General features: G+C 41.0%; 1 protein-coding gene across 10 annotated transcripts in view; it reads right to left on the bottom strand.

The window, feature by feature from the left end:
- The window catches only part of sema4d (sema domain, immunoglobulin domain (Ig), transmembrane domain (TM) and short cytoplasmic domain, (semaphorin) 4D), a 243,197-nt gene that overhangs the window by 110,562 nt on the left and 106,788 nt on the right, over positions 1-25,847 (bottom strand). For 7 of the 10 annotated variants that reach the window (XM_059644600.1, XM_048527936.2, XM_048527938.2 and 4 more), the window contains one exon: positions 16,231-16,558. The exons of 1 other annotated variant lie outside the window; for it this stretch is intronic. In XM_059644600.1, the coding sequence (XP_059500583.1) occupies positions 16,231-16,339 (109 nt within the window). In that variant the 5' untranslated portion in view covers positions 16,340-16,558. Of the gene's footprint in view, positions 1-16,230; positions 16,559-16,722; positions 16,775-19,043; positions 19,155-25,847 lie in introns of those variants that run through there. 2 more of the 10 variants (XM_048527932.2, XM_048527935.2) reach the window with 2 other exon arrangements.

The following is a 25,847-nucleotide window of genomic DNA, read 5'->3' as shown; positions in this document are numbered from 1 at the left end:
CAGTTGTCCACATGAGTTCAGATTTCCATATGCAATGGACACATCGTAAGACAAGGACACACATGCGTAGACACACACGCACACACACGATCCCCTACTTCCCTGCCCCACCTCCATTTATTTTGAGAGCATGCGACTGGCTTGCTTGAGAGTTGAAGCTGACAGCATCTCCCATATTGATAAGCACCTTTATTTCAAAGCCAACTTCTGCTACAATTTCATGGGCCAGCCTTTTCTCCCCTCAATTATTGTCATCTCTGCACCACTTTTATTCATTGTTGGTCTAGTCCTTTCTGGCTACTTCTCTGCTGTGGTCTTGTCACCTTTTGCACAATTTTTTTTATTATTGTATAGCAAAAAATCTTGCATTTGTATTTGTGGCAATTTCTAACTTATTTCACACAAAAATTCTAAACAAAATGCAGATCACAGCGGATACTGACAGACTACCAGACAGTGGAGTTGCTATTTTGAAAGTGACTCTATGAAGCTCAGCTTTAAACATTATTTGCTCCACACATTATCATTCAGGTCAGAGTCACAGTCATACAGAGCCTTCTGTTCAACTAGTCCATGCTGGGCATAATCCCAAACTAATTTATCCAAAGGCCTTCCCAATCTATTTGAACTCTCTCTGTACAACTCTGAGGTAGTATTCCTTTAATTCTGACCTCTTAAACTCTAACTCTTAATTGCCAAATTTAATTGATTCAATATTAGACATTTAACGTAGCTATGTAATTGCAAATTTCTGCTGTTTAAATTTCACTTTAAAAATCTCTGCTAGAAAAATGTCTAAATATGTTAAGCAGTGCAGTGACTAAAACTACTATTGAGATTCTCTGTAACTGTTCAAATAACAATAGATGCAGATGACAGTTTAAACATTTCATAAATTAAAACAAATTCATGAAGTTAGTTAATATTTAATTTAATTTTACAACTGTTTCCAAAGGTGTGAACATACAAGATATTGGATTTCTTGCTATCAAGATACATACACATGGTGAGCCCACTAAATTTGCAGCAAGGCTTTTCGAAGGAGCATCAAATATAGAAAGAAAGATGATAGTACAGAGATGCTGTAAATTAAAATGTTGCCTTGAACAATACAGTAAATGGGATGCAGGTTCATTTCTCTCATGTGCAAAGATGCAGAAATCAATTGAAACAAGTCAGGCTCTTGCAATTGTGAGAACAGCAACATGCATCATACGTGCGGTAAGCTCTAATGGAAGGCAGGTAGTCATTATAAATCCTCACTGTGGCATGATTCGGTTTGCAGTGTTCCAAATACAATCCCTCACAATCAGAGAATTGTTGTAATACAGAATGCCATGTGGCCATCAGTCCTGCACCAGCTCTCCAAGCGGACAGTTCACCAGTCATTCCTTCATCATAGAATCACAGAATCCCTATGGTGTGGAAGCAGGCCATCCAGCCCATCAAGTCCACAACGCCTCTCTGAAGAGCATCCTTACCCTACCCATGTAACCCTTCATTTCCCATGACTAATCTACCTAGCCTGCATATCTTTGTTCTGTGGGAGGAAACTGGAGCGCCTGGAAGAAGCCCATGCAGACACGGGAGAACATGCACACTCAACACAGACAGTTACCCAAGGCCGAAACTGAACTGGATCCCTGGCACTGTGAAGCAGCAGTGCTAACCACTGAGTCCCAATGCTGCCTCTAAAACCTTTCTCCCTAAAGCCCATTCTTCCTTTGCTGAAAATAATTTGAATCCCTGTGAATGTCTTAATTGAATCTATCTCCACTACTGTCTAAGACCTTGAAGTCCCAAGCTTAACCACTCGCTACATAAAACAGTTTGTTTTTGAGCATTGCAACAGAAAAGTGATGAAGATTAAATTCATGGAATGCAAGCACAGAATTCATAATTCCATCACTTTGACTGCAAATCTTCAGATATTTGGAAAAACGGTCTATCTAGGCCAACAATGTTGGAAATTACTTGCTGACTACTATAGGTATGCTGATCTGCACAACAAGTGGAAGTGACGAACTGCATTTATCTTTGCACTGGCAAAGAACAAGAATAAATCTGGAAGCATGAGGACGATGAGCCAAATACCTAGCTGTGCTGTAACTCTTTCGATGTTTTCATGTTTAAAAAATAAACATCTCATGAAAAATGTGATCACTGGTACACAAGGGAACCTCAGGATACACAAAAATAGAAGAACTGTGGTGGGAATTTGACAGAAGGGAGTAGCTCTTATTTAAACTGCATTGACTATGGGGGCATTGTCAGGGCTATGAAGGGGCACATTTATTCCAAGACAAACAAGTCTCAACAGTGATTACAGTGGCACTAACCAGCTGTGTATCTTGAGTAGAGACTTACAACAGAAAAACATTTAGTTATTTAGATTGGCCACACCAGCAAATTCCACCTAAACAAGAGAAAATTGAAGTTGTAACTACTTTACTTTCAAAAGTAACAATTTGACAATTCGGTTAATATAAGAAATACCAGTCTCCACGGAGAACAACATTAATTGTGACTTAAAAAAAAATCACCCCCCAAACAGATTCTTGTACCAAGCATAGTTTTTTGTCTTTTGTTCTTATTTGATTGAAATACTGAGTTTTGTATGTGCTATTTCTGCCACAGCTGTGTTTCTTTTAACAAAGTAAATGGCTGCTTTCAATTTGTTGCCAAGCAGCACTTACAGGCGTGTTCACAGAAAAACACATTGGCATTATGCAAAATGTCTTGAGGTCGAAGGACAGGACAAGGGAAAGTTCAAGCTAAACTGATAGTCCAAACCTAGTCTGGTAAAATTGTCCAAGAATTAGCAACACAGACGTACTTTTTTCCCTTCTGCGTTTTGTGCACTCTATAATTCAAAGCAAGAAACATGTTTAGTTAAAAAAAGCACCATGATCATAAACTCTCCACTACAAATGTAGAGCAGTATACTTTTATTCCTTGCATGTATTCTTGCAGGTTAATCTTAAAAAGGTTATTTTGTCCACTACTAAAAAGTAATGCCAATATTGAAAAATTTTCTGGCTGTCGTCAATGCTATAGTAGGAGCTTATCGCGAACAAAATGACAGCTGTGTTTCCTACATTTGAAATGTCATTGACGTAACACCCTTTGAAATATTCAACAGATACTATATAAACAATATTATATAGTAATGAAATTCTTTTAATATTGTTTCAGCAAATAATTTAATGTTAGATTCTTCAGTAGTCTGGATCACATCTTTTCTTATATTTACTATTAAAACTGACTGCCCTAATGGAACATAAAGGACACAACAACAACTTATACTTTCACAGCACCTTTAAGATAATTTAACACACCAATTTCCGGTTGTGGAATGTCTGGATAGCACAAGGACTGGGAGAGGCATGAACCTCATTGCATTTTAAAAACCTTCTTTGCTGTACACTTGATGTACCACAACCTACAAATTATGTATCAAAAACTGGAAAACACATGCAGACTGGTTAACTTTTCTTCACTAGCATAATGAACCAATAGCTTGTGTCCAGTTTTCCAAGGGCTCCTTGAAGCCACACGCGGTTGAATGCAGCATTGATGTCAAAGGCATCTCACCTCACCTTTGGCATTCTGCTCTGTTGTGCATGTTTGGATCAAGGCTGTAATGAGGTCAGGAGCTGGGTGTCACTGAGCAGGTTGTTGCTGAGCAGGTGCTGCTTGACAGCACTGTTGATGACACCATCCATCATAATCTTTTTCACCAAGTCATTACTGCATGAATAGTCATATAGTTGATACATGATTTCCCTTTTATAAAACTATGGTTGATTGTACTGTGATTTTCTAAATGTTCTAGTACGACCACTTCAATAATCAATTCTGGCCGTTCTCCCATGATTTAATATCTCTATGCTACTTGGCATCAAATTTTATTTGCTAGTATTCCTGTCATTGCTGTAAGGTTACTATGTTACAATGCTTATACCCCTGCATAAAGTTATTCTCCAAGTTACTTAATTCAACATTTTTTTTGAGGCAGGTTATTTTTCAATTAAAGTTATTTATAGTTTTAGTCTCCCGAATCATTAATGTTGAAGAAAAAAATGAATTAATAGATAACCTGAATTTATAAAGTCGGCTGCACCATTTTAATTACAACATCTCAAGGAAGTAGGAGGTCTTGATGATGCTTCTTTTATCGGTTAACATCTTGAAACAGCAGCTTAGTTTTCTTACCATGAAAGCAAACATCACTCGGTTCCAATGAACTCAGTTGACCAACAAACACATCGCTACTGGAAATAGTGAGCCTGCCAAGAATTCCCTCTGTGACAACGCACAAACCTATCTCATTACGCTCAATGTGCAATCATGTCACATCTATGCTCCAGGGTCTTCTCACATTTAAATGCTATCTAGAATTCCTAGAGTTGAGATATAAATGTATTCACAAAGACATGTGAAGTAAATGCAGGGTAGGGATTCTTCATCTAGTATGGGGTCAACAAAAAAAAATTTTATCCACATGACAATGTTAAATTGTGAGATTAAGATATGGTCAATTTGAAGATGAAACAACTTCATTTCATACCAGATACGACTAAGTTAGTAACAGATGGGAATAACAAGAAAAACTAAAGATTAAAGCAAAATACATTTAAAAGACACTAAAACCTTAGTAGTTTACAAAATCAAAACTCCAAGAAACGTGTTGAAAATATTGCTAATGAATTAAATGAAAAATTGTGGTTTAAAAGGAATTAATTGTTCTCACATTTCTTTGGGCTCCTTTCAATGGCATAAAAGTGGTCTTGTAAACAATAAATGCTGCAAACTACAGGTTTTGTACTGCAACTTTCATCTCCTGCAAACTAAATTTTATGATATTCAAGAATGTTCTAACATTTCATTTGCAACCAGGGCTCTAGCCCCCAAAGATATGCTACTAAACACAGAGGGATTATATACAAATTGATTATGCACAAATCTAAAGAAAATTAACATATCATGGCATTTAATGCAAAATGAGTGTAAGGCATGCAAGTCAGAACGACTGCCGCAGATTCAGATCAGAAAATCTATTATACCAACAGCAACTGGTGTCTCTACGGATCCATACTGTCAGTCAGTGGACTTGTAGGGTCACAGACAACCATTCCTTTCAGCAGTGCTGGTAAGTACAAGTGATGTGTTTCTGTCTATCCAGGGAGATCACCAATATGAAAATCACTAGGAATTAGCGTAAAGGCAAGACAACCAGCTACACACAGGAAACACATGGAGACTAACACAAACAAGGCAATTCAGATAGCATGAGTTAAGACAGTTTAATAAAACAACTCAAAGTAATGACAAGTCAAAATTAAATGCTTAAAGGGATTGTGGGAAAAAAAATTACTGACTATAAAACTGAACGCCTTAAGCAGTCATTTACACAGCACAGGTTAATCAAAATATGTAAAAATTTCCTTTCAACATTTCAAATTGAGCTCCATTTTATTGCAATTCTTTAGAATTCCTGAGTACAGCTCACAAATAAATGAACAGATAACACACCAGGATATCATGATGAACATTAAAAAAGTTAAAACCATATTAAACTGTCAAATTATTCCAAAAAATTCAGCTTTTCAAAAAAAATATATTTCTTCTGTGATTAAAGAAAACAAAGTTTGGAAGCACTGAGCTCCATCAATAAATTGTGGGAGACACTGAAGTGCAACGATGAATGATGGAATTATACAATTAAAATGACATTTCTAGTTTATGCTAGATTTAAAACTAAAATACTGGCACAAGCAATAATTCAACACTTCTTACAGCACAGAAAGAGACTTTTCAGCCCATCGTGTCATCAAATATCGATCTATTTTAATCCCATTTTCCAGAACTTGACCCTTAGCATTGTATGCTATGGTATTTAAAGTGCCTCTCCAAATAATTCTTAAAAGTCTTGAGTGTTTCACACTTCTAGGCAGTGTGTTTTGGACACCCGCTAACCCCAGGTGAAAAAAAGTATAAAAAGAAAATCACTTCTAAACCCTCTGCTCCTTATCGTAAAACTCTGCCTCCTGGTCTCTGACCCCTCTACAAAGCAGAAAAAGATTTCTCCCTATGCCTATGCCCTTCAGAACTTTGCATACTTCAATCAGATCACACCTCAGCCTTCTCTGCTCTAAAGAAAACAAGCCCAGCCTATTTGGTCCCTTTTCATAAGCAAATCACTCCAGCCCAGGCAACATCCTGGTGAAATTTTGTCTGCACCCTCTCAAGTCTATACGCTTTCTTCCTGTAATGTGATGACCAAAACTCCACACAGTACTCCACTATAGAGTGAACAAACATGTATATAAAACTGCATCATGATCTCATTGCTTTTGTTTTCAATACCTCTGATAATAACAGCAGGTGTTGCATTTGCCTTCTCAACTACTTTATCCATATGTCCCATTGCAATAAATAATCTATGGACAGACGCACTAAGGTCCCTCTGATCCTCTACTTAAATAGGGTCCTGCTATTTAATGCATTGTTTGTCCTTCCAAAATGCATCACCTTAGACTTTTTAGGATTAAATTCCATTTGCCACGGTTCAGTTCATCTGACCAACCTGTCTATGTTGTATCACAGTCTTAAGGTTTTCCTACCTACAATTTACCACACCACGATTTTCATGACATCTGTGAACTTATTGATCATACTTCCCTCCTTCATGGCGTAGACTCACAGTCATACAGCACAGAAACAGACCCTTTGGACCAACTAGTCCATGCTGACCAAAGTCCCAACTAAACTAGTCCCACCTGCCAGTTCTTGGCCCATATTCCTCCAAACTTTTCTTATCCATGTACTTACCTAAATATCTTTTAAACATTCTAACTGTACTTGCATTTACCACTTTCTTTGGAAGTTCATTCCACACACAAGCCACTCTCTGAAAAAATGTCCCTCATGTCTTTTTTACACCTTTCTCATCTCACCTTAAGAATATGTCCTCCAGTCCTGAAATCCCTCACCCTAGGGAAAAGACACCTGTCATCTACCTTACCAATGCAGCTCATGATTTTATAACCTTCTATAACTTCATCCCTCAATTTGCTATGCTCAAGTGAAAAAAGTCCCAGCCTATCCAGTCTTTCCTTACAACTCATGCTCTCCAGTCCCTGCAACATCCTGGTAAAACCTTTTCTAAACCCTCTCCAATTTAGTAATATCATTTTTATAACAGGGCAACCAGAACTGGGCACGGTACTCCAGAAGACATCTCACCAATGTCCTGTACAACTTCAGCATAACGTCCCAACTCCTATACTCAAAGGTCTGAGCAATGAAGACAAGCGTGCTAAATGCCATAACCATCCTATCCATACGTGAGGCAAACTTCAAAATGTTATGTACCGGAACCCCTGCGTCTCTCTGTTCAACAACATTACCCAAGGGCACACTTTTAATTGTGTAAGCCCTGCCCTTGTTTGTTTTACCAAAATTTAATACCTTGCATTTATCCAAATTAAACTCCATCTGTTACTCCTCAGCAAACTGGCTCAATTGATCAAGGCCTCTTTAGACAATAGACAATAGGTGCAGGAGTAGGCCATTCGGCCCTTTGAGCCAGCACCACCATTCATTGTGATCATGGCTGATCATCCACAATCAGTATCCTATTCCTGCCTTATCCCCATAACCCTTGATTCCTCTATCTTTAAGAGCTCTATCTCTTTCTTAAAAGCATCCAGAGAGTTGGCCTCCACTGCCTTCTGGGGCAGAGCATTCCATATACCCACCACTCTCTGGGTGAAGAAGTTTCTCCTCAACTCTATTCTAAATGGCCTACCCCTTATTTTTAAACTGTGTCCTCTGGTTCTGGACTCACCCATCAGCGGAAACATGCTTCCTGTCTCCAGAGTGTCCCAATCCCTTAATAATCTTATATGCCTCAATCAGATCCCCTCTCATCCTTCTAAACTCAAGTGTATACAAGCCCAGTCGCTCCAATCTTTCAACTTTTGACAGTCCCGCCATTCTGGGAATTGACCTTGTGAACCTACGCTGCACTCCCCCAATAGCGAGAATGTCCTTCCTCAAATTTGGAGACCAAAACTGCACACAATACTCCAGATGTGGTCTCACCAGGGCCCTGTACAGCTGCAGAAGGGCCTCTTTGCTCTTATACTCAATTCCTCTTGTTATGAAGGCCAGCATGCTATTAGCTTTCTTCACTTAGCTGTACCTGCATGCTTGCTTTCATTGACTAATGTACAAGAACACCTAGATCTCGTTGTGCTTCCCCTTTACCTAGCTTGACTCCATTGAGATAGTAATCTGCCTTCCTGATCTTGCCACCAAAGTCTATAACCGCACATTTATCCACATTAAACTGCATCTACCATGCATCTGTCCACTCACCTAGCCTGTCCAAGTCACCCTGTATTCTCATAACATCCTCCTCACATTTCACACTGCCACCCAACTTTGTGTCATCGGCAAATTTGCTAATATTACTTTTAATGTCTTCGTCTATATCATTAATATATATTGTAAACAGCTGCGGTCCCAGCACCGAACCTTGTGATACCCCACTGGTCACTGCCTGCCATTCCGAAAGGGACCCGTTTATCACTACTCTTTGCTTCCTGTCAGCTAGCCAATTTTCAATCCAACTCAGTATTTTGCCCCCAATACCATGTGCCCTAATTTTGTTCACCAATCTCCTATGCGGGACTTTATCAAAGGCTTTCTGAAAGTCCAGGTACACTACATCCACTGGTTCTCCCTTATCCATCTTCATAGATACATCTTCAAAAAATTACAGAAGATTAATCAAGCACGATTTCCCCTTCATAAATCCATGCTGACTCTGACCTATTGTTACTGCTATCCAAATGAGTCGTAATTTCATCTTTTATAATTGACTCCAGCATCTTTCCCACCACTGACCTCAGGCTAACCGGTCTATAATTTCCTGTTTTCTCTCTCCCTCCTTTCTTGAAAAGTGGGACAACATTTGCCACCCTCCAATCCACAGGAACTAATCCAGAATCTATAGAACCTTGGAAAATAATTACCAATGCATCCATAATTTCTAGAGCCACCTCCTTAAGTACCCTGGGATGCAGACCATCAGGTCCCGGGGACTTATCGGCCTTCAGTCCTAACAGTCTATCCAACACCATTTCCTACCTAATATAAATACCCTTCAGTTCGTCCATTACCATAGGTCCTTCAGCCACTATTGTATCTGGGAGATTGCTTGTGTCTTCCCTAGTGGAGACAGCTCCAAAGTACCTATTCAACTCTTCTGCCATTTCCTTGTTCCCCATAATAAATTCACCCGTTTCTGACTTCAAGGGCCCAATTTTAGTCTTAACCTTTTTTTTCTTTTCAATACCTACAAAGCTTTTACTATCCTCCTTTATATTTTTGGCCAGTTTGCCTTCATAGCTCATTTTTTTCCTCTGTGTATTGCCTTTTTAGTTATCTGCTGTTGCTCTTTAAAAGCTTCCCAGTCCTCCGGCTTCACGCTCATCTTTGCTATGTTATACTTCTTCTCTTTTATCTTTATACAGCCCTTAACTTCCCTCGTCAGCCACGGCCGGCCCTGCCTCCCCTTAGGAGCTTTCTTCCTCTTTGGAATGAACTGATCCTGCACCTTCTGCATTATATCCAGAAATACCTGCCATTGTTGTGCCACTGTCATTCCTGCTAAGGTATTGTACCATTGAACTTTGGCCAGCTCCTCCCTCACAGCTCCATAGTTCCCTTTATTCAACTGCAATACTGACACTTCCGATTCTCCGTTCTCCCTCTCAAACTGCAGATTAAAACTTATCATATTATGGTCACTACCTCCTAATGGCTCCTTAGCTTTGAGGTCCCTGATCAAATCTGGTTCATTGCACAACACCAGATCCATAACTGCCTCCTCCCTGGTAGGCTCCAGTACAAGCTGTTCTAAGAATCCATCTCGGAGGCACTCCACAAACTCCCTTTCTTGGGGTCCAGTACCGTCCTGATTCTCCCAGTCTACCCGCATGTTGAAATCTCCCAATAACAACTGTAGTGATACCTTTGCGACAGGGCAATTTCAACTCTTGATTCAACTTGTACCCTACCTCCTGACTACTGTTTGGGGGCCCGTAGATAACTTCCATTAGGGTCTTTCTACCCTTAGAATTTCTCAGCTCTATCCATACTGACTCAACATCTCCTGACTCTATGTCTTCCCTCGCAAGGGACTGAATATCATTCCTCACCAACAGGGCCACCCCACCCCCTCTGCCCACTAGTCTGTCCTTCGATAACATTCTTCACTATCCATTATACCACCAACTTAGTGTCATCTGCAAACTTACTGACCATGCCTTCTACATTCTTACATAACTGATTGAGCCACCACTGATCCCTGTGGAACACGGCCAATCAGAGGCCTCCAGTCTGTAAAACAACCCTCCATCATTGCTCTCTGTCTCTTACCGTTAAGCCAATTTTGGATGTAATTGGCATGCTCACCCAGAATTCCATGAGATCTAACTTTACTAAATTAGACTACAAAGCAGAACCTTGTCAAAGGCTTAACTGAAGTCCGAGTAAACAATGTCTACCACCCAGCCCTCAATCTTCTTGGTAACTTCCTCAGAAAAATATTTCACTCAACTTGAAACATTAACTCTGATTTCTCTCCACAGATGCTGCCAGAAGAATTGAGACAGAATTTGATAAAAATGTATAAAATTCTAGCAAGTGTTTTGATGCGGCTTTCAGGGATGAAGTCTAGAACCAGGGGCTACAGTCTCACAATACAGGGTAGACTGGATTTGGGTCTGTGATATTTATTCATTCACAAGATGTGGATGCTACTCGCCAGGCCAGTATTTCTTGCCTACCTCTATTTATTAAGAGTTAACACACTGCTGTGGGTCTGGAATCATGTGAGTGCTAGACCAGGTAAGGGTGGTAGATTTTCTTCCCTAAAGGACATTAGAGAACCAGTTTCCAAACTATCAGCAATAGTTTCACAGTCATGATTAGTCTCCTAAAACCAGTTTTTTTTTATTTAATTCAAATTCCAACAACTGTCATGATAGGATTTGATCATGGGTCTCCAGAACATTTTCTGGTTTTCTGGACTAATAGGCCTAGTGGTATTTTCACTCGACCATCACCTTGGCAGGAAGTGGAGATGAGGAAATATTTCTTCCATCAGGTTAGTCAACCTGTGGGATTTGCGACCACAGAAGAGGGTGGAGGCCAGGTTACTGTATATATTCAAGAGGGGATAGATAATGTTTTACATATTGAAAGGCATCAAACAGTATGGAGTGAAAGTAGGAATATGGTGTTATGATAGAGGATCAAATAAAATCATACTGAATAGCGTAGCAGGCTCAAGGAAACAAACAGTCTATTGAGTCTCAGAGATAATGGGAACTGCAGATGCTGGATAATAAAATGTGAGGCTGGATGAACACAGCAGGCCAAGCAGCATCTCAGGAGCACAAAAGCTGACGTTTTGGGCCTAGACCCTTCATCAGAGAGGGGGATGGGGTGAGGGTTCTGGAATAAATAGGGAGAGAGGGGGAGGCGGACCGAAAATGGAGAGTCTATTGAGTCTGTAGTGATCATCCAACAAGTATCCCAACCAGACCCACCACTGCCACCCTAAACCAATCCCTGGAACCCTGAATTCACCTTGGTCAAATCCACTTGGCCTGCACGTTCCTGGACACTATGGTTAGCTTAACCATCCACCTAATCCGCTTGTAATCTTTGGGTTGTGGGAGGAAACCAGCGTACCTGGTGGAAATCGATGCAGAAACGGAGGGAATGTGCAAGCTCAACACAGACAGTCACCCAAGGCTAAAATTGATCCCAAGTCTCTCATGCTGGGAGGCAGCAGTGCTAACCACTGAGCCACCACGCTGCCCCAAAGCCTTATTCCCAGTTTCCATGTTTGGACAAAATGTAATACAACACCATACAGTACAGGATCAGGCTCTTTGGCCCACCAAGCCTGCGCCAATTCCATTTAGATCAGCTATTTGTTGCCCATGCATGGTTTCTATCTATGTGTGCCTTCCAAGATACACCTTAAATGTTACTAACGTGCCTGCTTCCACACCTCCATTGACAGTGAATTCCAGGCACTCACCATCCTCTGTGTGGAAAATTTTCCCTATAATTTTCTCCTAAAATGTGCCCTCTTGTAATTGAGCTTTCTACCCTGGGAAAGAGTATCAGGCTATCACTCCATCGCTGCCTCTCAAACTTTGTAGACCTCTGTCAGGTTGCCCCTTACCCTTTATCTTTCCAGTGAAAACAATCCGAGTTTATCCAAACTCTTCTCATAACTGAAACCCTCCAGCCCAGGCAACATCCTGGTAAATCTTCTCTGAACACTTTCCAAAGCATCCATGCCCCTCTGGTAGTGTGGTAAGCAGAACTTAAGCAATATACCAAATGTGGCCTAACTAAAGTTTTGCGCAGCTATAACATAACTTGGTAACATTGTGGAGCTGGAGGTATACAGCAAGCCAGGCAGCATCAGAGGAGCAGGAAAATTGATGTTTTGGGCTGGGACCCTTCTTTTGATATTTTGGGTTGGGACGCTTCTTCAGCCTTCCTGATCCTCTGACGCTGTCTGGCCTGCTGTGTTCCCCCAGCTCCACACTGTGTTATCTTTGACTCCAGCATCAGCAGTTTTTACTATCTCTGAGTAACATAACTTGCCAATGTTTATATTCAATGTCCAGGCCGATGAAAGGAAGCATGCTGTATGTCCTTTTGACCACCTTATCAACATCTGTTCCCACTTTTAGGGATCTGTGGATCTGTACAGCCAGATGATAATACAGCCTGTATGATAATATTCTGAAGGGGTCTGCCATTTTTTGGATAATTCACGCCTGAATTTTATCTTCTAAAATGCATCACCTCGTATTTATCTGGATTATACTCCATCTGCCATTTCTCTGGCCAAATCTGCAATTCATTTTTATCCTGCTATATCCTTTGACAATCCCATCCCCCATTCTGTAGCTCAATACATTTTGATGTCGTCCACAAACTCACTAATCAGACACCAACATTTTCCTCCAGATCATTTGTACAATTTACAAACAACAACAAAAAGGTCTCATCATTGATTGCTGTGAACACCACTACTTACTGATCTCCATTTGGAAGAAAACCGTTCTACCACTACTCTTGATGGTCAAGCCAGTTCTGTATCCATCTAACCAGCTCACTCCCAGATTCCTGTAGACTTACTTTTTGTACCAGCCTTCAATGAGATATCTTATCTGATGCCTCATCAAAGTCCTTGTAGAAAACATGCACTAAATCATTCTTATCACCGTCTCAAAAAATTCAAATTGGTGAGGTATGACATTCCCTGTATAAGCCCATGCTGCCTATTGCTATCAAGTTCATTCTCTAATGAGAGACTTAAGCACACAGACTGCACAAAGGTCCACTGCAGCACAATCTTTACGAACAAGTGAAAACAGAGCATTTATATTGGATTAACACCACATCTTGGTTAAGGAATCCTTTGTCTTGCTCTCTCTCTGTACCAGTCCTCTCACTCTGCCCCCAGCCTAACAAAAATACTCCTTACTCCACAGAATCTACAGGGACAATTGCGTTTCCTTCTTACAACCCTCTCTCATGGCTGGCACATGGTGCTAGAGGTCCCAAAAAGGTTATTGGGGATAGGTAGGAATCAGCCATGATTAATTTAGAAGAGGGGCCAAATGGCTTACTCTTGGTTCACATATCTGTAACTTTGCAGCATGGAATAGTTACAGTGGAAGATGCTCTAGTCCAGTATGATTAGAATCAGTTCTTCAAATTGACCTGAAATGCTAAAGGTTGTCAAACGGTAAGTGGCAGGGTGAACCACAGAAAAGTTTCCAACCTGTTATACTGAACAAAATGTCTAGAGGGGAAAAGCCTTTGGCTAGTCTTACTGTGAGAGCGAACTAGCTTTAATACCAACACAAACTAATGGGAAGAATATCTCCACATCAATGCTACAGTGAAGAAAGGACACGAACACCACTACTTCCTCAGAAGGGTCAGGAAATTCAGCATGCCCACAATGACTCTTACCAATTTTTATAGATGCACCAAAGAAAGCATAAAATCCAGGTGCATCACAGATTGGTATGGTAACTGCTCTGTCCAAGACCACAAGAAATTATAGAGTTGGGAGTGCAGCCCAATCCATCACAAAATCCAGCCTTCCTCCTTTTAACTCCGTCGACAATTCCCGCTGCTTTGGAAAAGCGGCCAACGTAGTCAAAGACCCATCACAGTGCAGTTACGTTCTCTTCCACCGGGCAGAAGACCAAAAGTTTGAAAACACGTACCAACAGATTTAAGAACTGCTTATTTCTCACTATTGTCAAACTTTATGAAGGGACTGCTCATTTGGAGTTGATTTTTTTCTGCAGCTGTAACACTACATCCTGCATTCTATGACCCTGATGTGCTTACGTATAGTTAACATTCAGTACAATACTTTTCACTGTATCTCAGTACATGTGACAATAATTAATCAAGTCAAAACTGTTAACTACATGGTTTTTGTTTGGGAGACTTCAAGTCAGTTCGAATAAACATTTTAGGGACGGTTTTCTGCTGGCCATCAATGACACCTAGTTGGATATTTTAAATAACTATTCTTGAGTAGCAGGTGGGTGTCACTGGCAAGGCTGGCATTTATTGCCCATGCAAGTTTCCCTTGAACAGAATGATTTTCTATGCCATTTCCAAGGTCAATCAAGAGTGAACCATTGCTCAGAGTCTGGAGTCACATGTAGGCCAGACCAGTCAGGAACGGCCAATTTCCTTTCCCATGAAGCGAATCACATGTTTTTTACAATGGATTCCAGTTGACATTAGCTAATTTTTACTTCTAGACTACTAGTTTCTGCATTACTAGTCCAGTGACATTGCATTTGTCTCTATGGCAGAGGTGCAATGTGGAACTGGCGGGACACAGCAGGCCAGGCAGCATCAGAAGAGTAGGAAGGTTGACATTTCAAGTGAAACCCTTCTTCAGAAATAGGGAGGGGGAAGGGAACTGGGAAATAAATAGAAAGGAGGGATGCGGCTTGGGAAAGTAGGTGGGATGGTGATAGGTGAGTGCAGGTAGTGGGTGGTGGGGACTGGTTAGTGGGATGGGTGGGGCGGATAGTTGGGAGAGAAGATGGGCTCTCTATCTATTTCTGGGCTCGCTTCCCCAGCCCCACTTCTGAAGAAGGGTCCTGATCAGAAACGTCAACTTTCCCACTCCTCTGATGTTGCCTGGCCTGCTGTGTTCCTCCTGCTCCACACTGCGATTGTCTCAGACTCCAGCATCTGCAGTTCCTACTAGCTCTGCCAAAGAGACAGGCTATAGAAAGGCTATTGAGGGAAATGGAAAAATAAATGTTGTACAGATGTGACAGGTAATCTTCTGAGGTTGGAGCTGAGGTACATTGTCAGGCCAGGGAACAATGGTCAGCTTGTGGATGATTATATTTGATTTAGTAGTATTTGATACCAACTCTGGGTGCCTGAAAAAGGAAGAACATCATTTCCCAGCACTAATTTCCAGCACTGTCCTTAGCTCAGATTAGAGTAAGATTTAAGAATTGACAGATTACGTTCATTCCACTTTGAAGGAGGATGTAAACAAAGGCAAGGATGGGAAGAAAAATCCTTTAGCTCATCGAAGTTCATCCCCTCTCATAGTCCTAATAATGTCAGCCAGTCTTTAACTGTTCTTTATGACAATGTTTGGCTCCAACACATAGTAAATGATTCCACATCTCCAAAATCAATTTTTTTAAAAATATACCTTTAAAAATAGTAACTGCAAGGTTACAGAACTGGCAACTTATTGTGGTAAGTTCAAGACAGCACATGAACTTTTAACTAAGTCCATCTACCTCACCAATATTCTCACTTACTAAAAAAGAAAGATACTGACAGGAGGTGGAAAGGAAACTTAAATATATGAAAATAAAAGGGAACATGAACAAATTTTTTAAAAAATGTAATGGAAAATTGTCAATAAATATCCAGGCGATTGAAAGATTTTACCTTTCTAAAATAAATCACACAAATTTTACAGAGTGACTCCAGACGTCCAATGCCGTTTTTTAAAACAAAACTTTTCTTAGCATTACATAATTTCTGGGCACTAATGAATTCAAACTAACTTTACACGTCTCTTTTAAGAGAACGTGAGATTATAAATCTTACCTCCATATTGCCACAACATCCTTGGAATAACAGGGCCTGACCACGCAGCCGAAAGGAGGTAAAGAACCAGGCACAATATTACAGATGGCATATTCAACCTTCTCATCATGTGGAAGTTTTAGATTTGTCAAAAGATGGAAATATCCGAGAACTCAGAAACAAATGTGCATAGTTAGTCAGTCATTTCAAGCATGGAGAAAAAATGTGATGATCCAAATGGTTGAAAACATAGGTACGCATTAAATGAGCTTGTCACAACCAACGTCACACTTGCATGTCTTGCAAATCTTCCTGAAACTTTGGTGAAGTGTGGCTCCAAAATGCAGGCCTGTGGGTTGGGCATAGCAAGGGGAGAAAAGAGAAATTTAAAAATAAAAGTAATGCACAAATACTTAATTTTAAAAAAATACTGTTAAGCTGTTGAAATTATTTATAACAATTATTGGTCACACATTCATGAAATAAGATAATTATTTCCCTCTTCTCACCAACCTTTGTTCTTTCTTCCTCAAATGACTTCACTTCTTCCTGGGGTAAAGGTCCTCAGCCAGCAGTTGTCTGCTAGTAAAGGCGTGTTGACTGCAGGTGTGCCAGATCACAGCTATGCTTGATCCAGTCTTCACCCTGATGTCTCTACGAGTACTGGATAATGATCAATATCAGAACTTTGGCTTCCTTCTCTAAACCAGACATGTACAGACACCACTAAAAACACACCAACTGAGAACAGCTACCAGAAATTGGACCTTGAGCCTCCCTAGTTATTCACTGATTAAAATTGCTTTGCTATCATTATAAGAATGTCATCTTGTAAAACCTTCTTACTGACCATGCAATCTTTTCTCAACAGTAACCATTGTAATAAGACATATAGTAATCAAACTGCGAATGTTACCCGTGCAGTGCACATACAACTCCTTAAGAGTATGGTTAACTATATCAGTCAGTACAAAAGTGATTAAAATGAAGAGAACATTTAGCTTAAGGAATTCTTAAGTCACTATTCCAGGCACACATGTCTACTTTGACATCTCCAAAGAAATCAACTTCTAACCGTCACTACCTGAATCATAATCTCAAAAGGTCTCATGTTTCACTTAAATAGGAAATAATTATATTGGGCCAATAAAACAAAATTTCATGTAGGTTACATTTCAGATCTCCAAAGCTGCATTAAATTTCCCAGAACTGGATTCCAGCTTTCCAAATCAGCCCAGAAACCTACTTCCTGCATATTGTTTTAAAAAAAACTGACTGAAACATGCAGTTTCAGGAATTAATGTGCACTTTAAAAATGCATGCTACCACCCCTACAATATGTTGTTAGCGGTGCTATTTGAAATAAAAACTGAATTGAAAGAAAACCAAGAGCAAAAGCCGAAAGCAGGATGCTGGAGATCGAGAGATAGTGGGAACTGCTGATGCTGGAGTCTGAGATAACGAGGTGTAGAGCTGGATGAACACAGCAGGCCAGGCATCAGAGGAGCAGGAAAGCTGACGTTTTGGGTCTGGACCCTTCTTCAGAAATGGGGGAGGGAAAGAGGGCTCTGAAATAGATAGAGAGAGGGGGAGGCGATGATGGAAGGTAGATAAACGAGCAGATAGGTGGAGAAAAGACAGATAGGTCACCTCCAGGTCTCTCCATCTATCTGCTCCTCTATCCACCTTCTACCACCACCTCCCCCTCTCTATTTATTTCAGAGCCCTCTTCCCCTCCCCCATTTCTGAAGAAGGGTCCAGACCTGAAACATCAGCTTTCCAGCTCCTCCGATGCTGCCTGGCCTGCTGCGTTCATCCAGCTCTACACCTTGTTATGCTGCAGACTGAGGCTGGCTAACAGACAATGCTACAACCCAAAGCAACAGTCAAAATAATTCTATTTTAAAAATTACGTTGTGTCAAGTTATACAATTCAACATTTCAATACAACTAAATCAGAGGCAGTTCATGACTGTCTGATTTTGCTTTTAAAATCTTGGACATTTGTTAAAATTCTAAATGTATAATTTCTATTTTTAATTGGATCATCTTCTGATCGTGATCAGCAAGAATATTTTCAGCTGATCCTCTGAACAATTGAAATGGACTAAAGTATATCTTAGCCAACTGCAGCCAACCTTCTGTCAACCTAAGCAGATCAATCATATTGCCTTTAATTTTGGCATTCTGCATTTATCATTTATTAACCCGCATACTTTCTTTTAGATGCAAACACTTCTGCACTTTTGTCCTTCAGAGCTCAATTTACACACCACAAGTATTACAGATGCTATTTACTTAAAGCAACAGAAATCTGTTACCAGTTTTTGAAAAATCTGTTAGAGTGGAAAACCAAGTCTTTTGCCTTCTTTTAGAAAAGTTTCTACTAGTCTTTGATTGTACTTGTCTGTATTTCACCTTATCTGTAGATTCTGTTTATTTTTTTAAAAATGATTGCAATGGCACCAGAAGAATGCAAGGTAGCTATCAAAATATAAATGAAATCCTGTGAGAGAATTTGTTGCAACGTTGGAAAATATTGCAAAATCAGTTCTGCAAACAGGACAAATTTAAAGTAATTCAACAATTGTCTTATCTGGAAGTGCCTAATATTCTTCTGGCTCTGGTTTTGAACTTAATACAATCAGTGTTTATCCATACTAAAAAAAAGTAATTTTGGAACAAGTTAGAACAAGGCATTGAGTCAAAGGTGCAAACCAAATCTATAATCTTGATTCATTGAAATAGATTTATAGGGTAACAGAACAAAAAGTCAATACAATTTAAGCACAATAGCAGAGTTGACGAAGCAGTGCAAAAAGACATTTTCTCACCTTTTTTTCATATTCTTGTATAAACAAATTTACAGTTTCAAGTAGCAGCAAAGTGAACATATAAATTAAATAATTAACTCAGCACTAATGCAGAACAAACCAACAACCGAGTACCTAGCTCACAGTAAATAGCTTCAAAATGCATGCCGTCAGTAACCCTTGGAACCAGCTTCAACGGATATGGTTGGCTCAATGATGTGTTACTCCAAAACAGCACAGGAAATGTCTTGCACACTGTAGGCAGTGTTAGATACTTGCTCATAGTGTAAAGGATTAATTGTTTTTCTATTTAATTTCAATATCAATTCGCCAATGTTCGAGAAGGGGGTTATTGTTAAAAATTCAAGGTCAATTTTGCAGATCTGTAGCATGGTGGTGTAAAGGGGTCAGTAATCGGCATCTCTCTGTTGCAACTGTCAATCATATGTTCATAAATCAGTTTGAGCTCTCAATTTCATCCAGTCACCTAAAAGTGAAAATAATACTGTAGCGGAGCTGGTGAAAGAAAAAGGTTGTGAAACTAAAGAAACACATGAAAATGCTGTGGCTTTGCAAGACCATAGACATAACAGACAAACCGAAAAGGAAAATTACAGTTTAAAATAACCCAGCTCTTAAAATTCAACATTCAATACACAATTAATGAATAGTACTCCAGATGTTTTCAAAATAAAGATCCAGTTTAAATTTCCACTCCAGTTACACATGTGCTAACTATACCATAGCACTTTGATAAAATAAATGCTTTCATTAAGCAAAGAAATGTGTGAACTGACACCACCTCCACCTGTAGATACACAATGCTTCAAAAGTGAATACAACAAGATTGCTAGAGTTGTGTGTGGAACTGCATTGGCATTTCCTGCTATAGGACTTTACACATTTTAAATAGGCTTTCTTAAAAATTAATAAAGCAGTTCAAAGCACTTAACAAGACATTGTCAAACAAAAATCAACACAGACACATAAGGAGACATTAGGGCAGATGATCAAAAGGTCTGGGCCCAAAACATCAGCTTTCCTGCTCCTCTGATGCTGCTTGACCTGCTGAATTCAACTAGCTCTACACCTAGTTATCTCTAGTTGAAAAAGTAGGCTTTAACAAGCATCTTAAAAAATGAGGAGATAGGAGCTGATGAGGTGCAAAGGCAAAGCCAAAGAAGTCCAGAGTTTAAGGTCTCGGCTGGAAGAGGCAGATTGGCCAACGCTGCAGCGATAATAATGGGTAAGAAAAATATGCCAGAGTGAAAGAATGTAAGTATCTTGGAGGGTTACAAGGAGATTACATGTAAGGAGGGATAAGTTTACAGAGTTATTCCACAACAGGGGCAAAGCTTTGGGAGGCAGCAACAGGTTCAACGAATTGAGAAGAAAGGAACATTGAGATCACATGGTAGTTTATAAAATAATTTGAGTGTTTTTTTTAAAACAAAAGGGGGTTTTAACAACAAAATTGAAGGACAGGTACAGAACCTGAAACAAGGGAAATTCTAATCATATCAGCAACATTGGGGCCAAGAAAGTAAATTCAATTATTAAAATGACAGAGAAAGCAAGCAGTCAACCTTGTGAACATGAGCACAATGGGGGAAGACAGGAGAGGTAAAAGAAAGATGCAAGCTCACAGCACAGGTATTGGGATCTTAGGTGAAAATTGGCCTGGTGAATTACAGAAAGGGAGGAACTCAGAGGAAGCAGTTGAACAGATGGTCTCAATCTTAGCAATAACTATGAACATGCTTCAATCAATTTTTCAAGCACTTTCGCATCAGCGTGAGATGACTCAAGGCTATTAAATGATGAGCATTTTCCTAAAATACACTGGGAAATGGCTAGTGAGCATCTATAAAGTACCTATTCTCAACTCGAAAGTAAAATAACATAGTTCAGCACCAATTCCAGGACCATCATAGTTTGTAACCTATTCCTATTTCTTCCTACCACAAGGTTAGCCATTGCATGGAAATCATAACGCTTAGAAGCAAAATCTTACGCAATCAGATGCTTAAAGCTCTGCAATCCATACAGGTCTCTGGCACCTTGTATACTGTTAAGCATTCGATCAATCTCTAATAGATCTAATTTACACTGCTCTTCTTATGAAAATCTTTCCAACCAGATATTACATTGCCGCCTATGATTTCATTTATTGGTGCGTCAGACTTGATGGGCTGAATGGTCTACTTCTGATTCTACATCTTATGGTCTTATGGAAAAATTCTATTAATTACTGATTTGTTCTTTTATTCAACCAATCTGGTATCCACGTTATCCCGGTTCCTTTTCCCCCCATGAGCTCCAGCTTTGTTTACACGTCCTTGCATAGCACATCTTTAAATTGGCTTTTGGAAGTCCACATAGACTACCTCAACAGCATTGCCCCTTTCTTCTATTATATCAAAGAATTAGGTTAGTTAAATACGATTTGCCTGTTACAAGTCCATCATGGCTTACATTCATTAACCATTAATGGTATTACCATTGCTGAATCCCCACGATCAACATCTATTGATCAGCAACTGATCTGGACCAACCATTTAAACATTATGGCTATTAACAGCTGGTCAGAAACTAGGAATTCTGCAAAGAGTAACTCACCTCCAACTCTTCAAAACTTGTCCACCACCTACAAGGCACAAGTCAGGAGTGTCATGGAATACTCCCCTCTAGACTGAGTGGCTACAGCTTTAACAAATTGAAGACTCGGCTCGAGCAACACTCAACAGCATCTAGGACAAAACAGCTGATTGATTGGCGCCAAACAGAGGACCATAAACATTCGCTCCCTCCACCACGGATGCACAGAGACAACTGTGTGCCAACTACAAGCTGCAGAAATTCACCAAGTTTCACTTCACAGGATAAAGGTAGCTGGGTGACCGTCAGGAGAGGGAAAGGGAACAGGCAGACAGTGCAGGGATCTCCTGTGGCCATTCCCCATATATATACACACCACTTTGGATACTGTTTGTGGGGGGGGGGGGTAGCTAACAAAAGAAAGTCATAGCGGCCAGGGATCTGGCACTGACCCTGGCTCTGTGGCTTGAAAGGAAATAGGAGACAGTAGGAAAGCGATAGTGAGAGGGAATTCAATCATTAGGGAAACAGACAGGACACTCTGTGGTCATGAGCGAGACTCCCAGATGGTACGTTGCCTCCTGCCAGGATCAGTGATGTCTCAGATCAAGTCTACAAGATTCTTAAGAGAGAGGATGAGCAGCCAGGAGTCGTGGTACACATTGGTACCAGTGACATAACCAGGAAAAGGGATGAGGACCTGAAAAGTAAATGTAGGGAGTTAAGTTGGCAGCTAAAAGGCAGGACGAGTACAGTAGTAATCTTAGGATTACTACCAGTGCCATGGGCTACTGAGGCTAGGAATAGAGAGCGAATGCAGCTGAACACTTGGCTGCAGAGCTGATGCAGGACAGAGGGCTTCAGACTTGTGGGTCGTTGGGATACTTTCCAGGGAAGGTGGGACCTGTACAAGGATGAGGGGTTGCACTTGAACTGGACAGGCACCAATATCCTGGGTGGGAGGTTTGCTGGAGCTCTTCGTGAGGGTTTAAACTAGTTTGGCAGGGGGATGGGAACTGGAGCCTGGTCGGATGATCGGGTAGCTGGTGTATAGCCAGATACAGCATGCAGAGAGTCGATGAGGACGGATAGAGAGTTAATAGGGAAAAGATGCAGTCAATGTGACAGGTTTGTGTGTCTATTTTAATGCAAGAAGTGTCAAGTATAAGGGTGATAAACTTACAATATGGATCAGTACTTGAAGTCAAAATGTTGTGGGCATTATGGAGACTTGGATAACACAGGGACAGGAATGGTTGTTGGGTGTTCTGGGGTTTAGATGTTTCAAATAGGGAGGGAGCTAAAAGAGGTGGGGGAATGGCATTGCTAACCAGGGATGGTATCACAGCTGCAGAAAGGGAGGTCATCGAGGAGGATTTGTCTACTGACTTAGTATGGGTGGAAGTCAGAAACAGGAAAGGAGTAGTCACTTTATTGGGAGTTTTCTATAGACCACTAGCAATAGCAACAGAGACATTGAGGAACAGATTGGGAGGCAGATTTTGGAAAGTTGCAGAATAGGGTTGTTGTCATGGGTGACTTCAACTTCCCTAATATAGACTGGAACTTCCTCAGTGCAAATAGTTTGGATGGAGTAGATTTGGTTAGGTGTGTCCAGGAAGGATTCCTGACTCAATATGTAGATAGGCTGAGTAGAGGGAAGGCCATATTGGATTTGGTGCTTGGCAATGAACCAGGCCAGATGTCAGATCTCTGGGTGAAAGTGCATTTTGGTGATAGAGATCACAACTCCCTGGCCTTTACTATAGCCTTGGAGAAGGGTAGGAGCAGATGGTATGGGTAAGTATTTAATTGTGGGAGGGAGAATTACAATACTATTGGGCAGGAACTGTGGAGCATAAATTAGAAGCAGATGTTCTCAGGGAAATGCAGGTTGTTTAGGGAGCACTTGCTCAGAGTACAGGATAGATGTGTCCCAGAGAGGCAAGGATAGGATGGTAACGTGAAGGAACCTTGGATGACAAGACATGTGGAACACCTAGTCAAGAGCAAAGAAGAAGCTTAAGGTTGAGGAAGCAAGGATTGGACAGGGTCTATAGGTCTACAAGGCGCCAGGAAGGAACTGAAGAATGGATTTAGGAGAGCTCGAAGGGGGCATGAAAAAGCCTTGGCGGGTAGGATTAAAGGAAAACCCCAAGGCGTTCTATACTTAGGTAAGGAACAACAGGATGGCCAGAATATGGGTAGAGCTGATCAGGGATAGTGGAGGGAACTTGTGCCTGGAGTAGAAAGAGGTAGGGGAGGTCCTTAAATGAATACTTTGCTGCAGTATTCACTAGTGAGAGGGATCTTGTCGTTTGTGAGGACAGCATGAAATAGGCAGATATACTTGAACAGGCTAATGTTAGAAAGGAGGATGTGCTAGAAATTTTGAAAAACATGAGGACAGATAAGTTTCCTGGGCCAGACAGGATATACCAAAGTTGCTACAGGAAGCGAGGGAATAGATTGCTGCCCCTCGGGCAATGATTTTTGAATCCTCATTGTCCAATGGAGTAGTACCAGATGACTGTAGAGATAGAAAATGTTATTTGGTGTACAACTGGATGAACACACCAGGCCACACAACATGAGAGGAGCAGGAAAGCTGACGTTTTGGGTCTAGACCCTTCTTCAGAAATGGGGGAGGAGAAGGGGATACTGAAATAAATAGGGAGAAAGGGGGATGCAGATAGAAGTTGGATAAAGGAGAAGATAGGTGGAGAGAAGACAGGCAGGTCAAGGAGGTGGGGTTGGAACCAATAAAGGTGAATGTAGGTGGGGAGTTGGGGTGGGGGGGGGGGGGGTGGAGGGAGGATCGGTTGGTCCAGGGAGGACGGAATAGGTCATGGAGGCGGGATGAGGCTAATAGGTAGGAGATGGGGGTGGGAGAATTGGATAGGTGGGCGGACAGGTTAGGAGGCGGTTACGAGAGGGGATGCGGTTGAGAGGAAGGGAGATTTTGAAGCTTGTAAAGTCCACATTGATACCATTGGGCTACAGGGTTCCCACGAGAAATATGAGATGCTGTTCCTGCAACCTTTGGATGGCATTGTTGTGGCACTGCGGAAGGCCCAGGATGGACATGTCATCCAAGGAGTGGGAGTGGGAGGGGGAGGGGGAGGGGGAGTTGAAACGGTTCGCGACTGGGAGGTGCAGTTGTTTGTTGTGAACCCAGTGTAGGTGTTCCACACTTTGTTGAAGAGGGGTCTAGACCCGAAACGTCAGCTTTCCTGCTCCTCTGATGCTGATTGGCCTGCTGCGTTCATATAGCTCTACACCTTGTTATCTCAGATTCTCCAGCAACGGCAGTTCCTACTGTGGAAAATGTTATTCCCTTGTTCAAGAAAGGGAATAGGGATAACCCCGGGAATTACAGGCCAGACAGTCTTACTTCTGTGTTAGGCAAATTATTGGAGAGGATTCTGACAGACTGTATTTAGGATTATTTGGAAAAGCATAGTTTGATTAGAGATAGTCAGCATGGCTTTGACAGGGGCAGGTCATGCCTCACAAGCCTTACTGAATTCTTTGAAGATGTGACAAAACACATTGATGAAGGCGGAACAGTGGATATGGTGTATATGGATTTTCGCAAAGTGATTGGGAAGGTTCCCCATTGCAGGCTCATTCAGAAAGTAAGGAGGCATGGCATTCAGGGAAATTTGGATGTCTGGATACAAAACCGGCTATCCAATAGAACTCAGAGGGTCATTGTAGATGCAAAGTATTTAGCTTGGAGCTCGGTGACCAGTGGTGTTCCAAAGGGATCTGTTTTGGTATCTCTGCTCTTTGTGATCTATATATATGACTCGGATGAGGAAGTGGAAGGGTGGGTTAGTAAGTTTGCCGACGACATGAAGGTTGGTGGTGTTGTGGACAGCATGGAGGGCTGTTGTAGGTTCCAACTGGGCATTGACAGGATGTAGAGCTGGGCAAAGAAGTGGCAGATTGAATTCAACCCAGAAAAGTGTGAAGTGATTCATTTTGGAAGATCGAATTTGAATGCAGAATACAGGGTTAATGGCAGGATTCTTGGCAATGTGGAGGAATGGAGGGATCTTGGAGTCCACGTCCATAGATCCCTCAAAGTTGCCACCAAGACTGACAGGGTTATTAAGGAGGAGTATGGTGTGTCGGCTTTCATTGGCAGGGGTATTGAGTTTAAGAGCCATGAGGTTATGCTGCAGCTCTACAAAACTCTGGTTAGATGACACTTGGGATATT

Source organism: Stegostoma tigrinum, chromosome 3, assembly GCF_030684315.1.
Source record: "Stegostoma tigrinum isolate sSteTig4 chromosome 3, sSteTig4.hap1, whole genome shotgun sequence".
Classification (NCBI taxonomy): Eukaryota; Metazoa; Chordata; class Chondrichthyes; order Orectolobiformes; family Stegostomatidae; genus Stegostoma; species Stegostoma tigrinum.
Note: the sequence above shows the minus strand (reverse complement) of the source record. Positions and strands in the feature narration are given on the sequence as shown.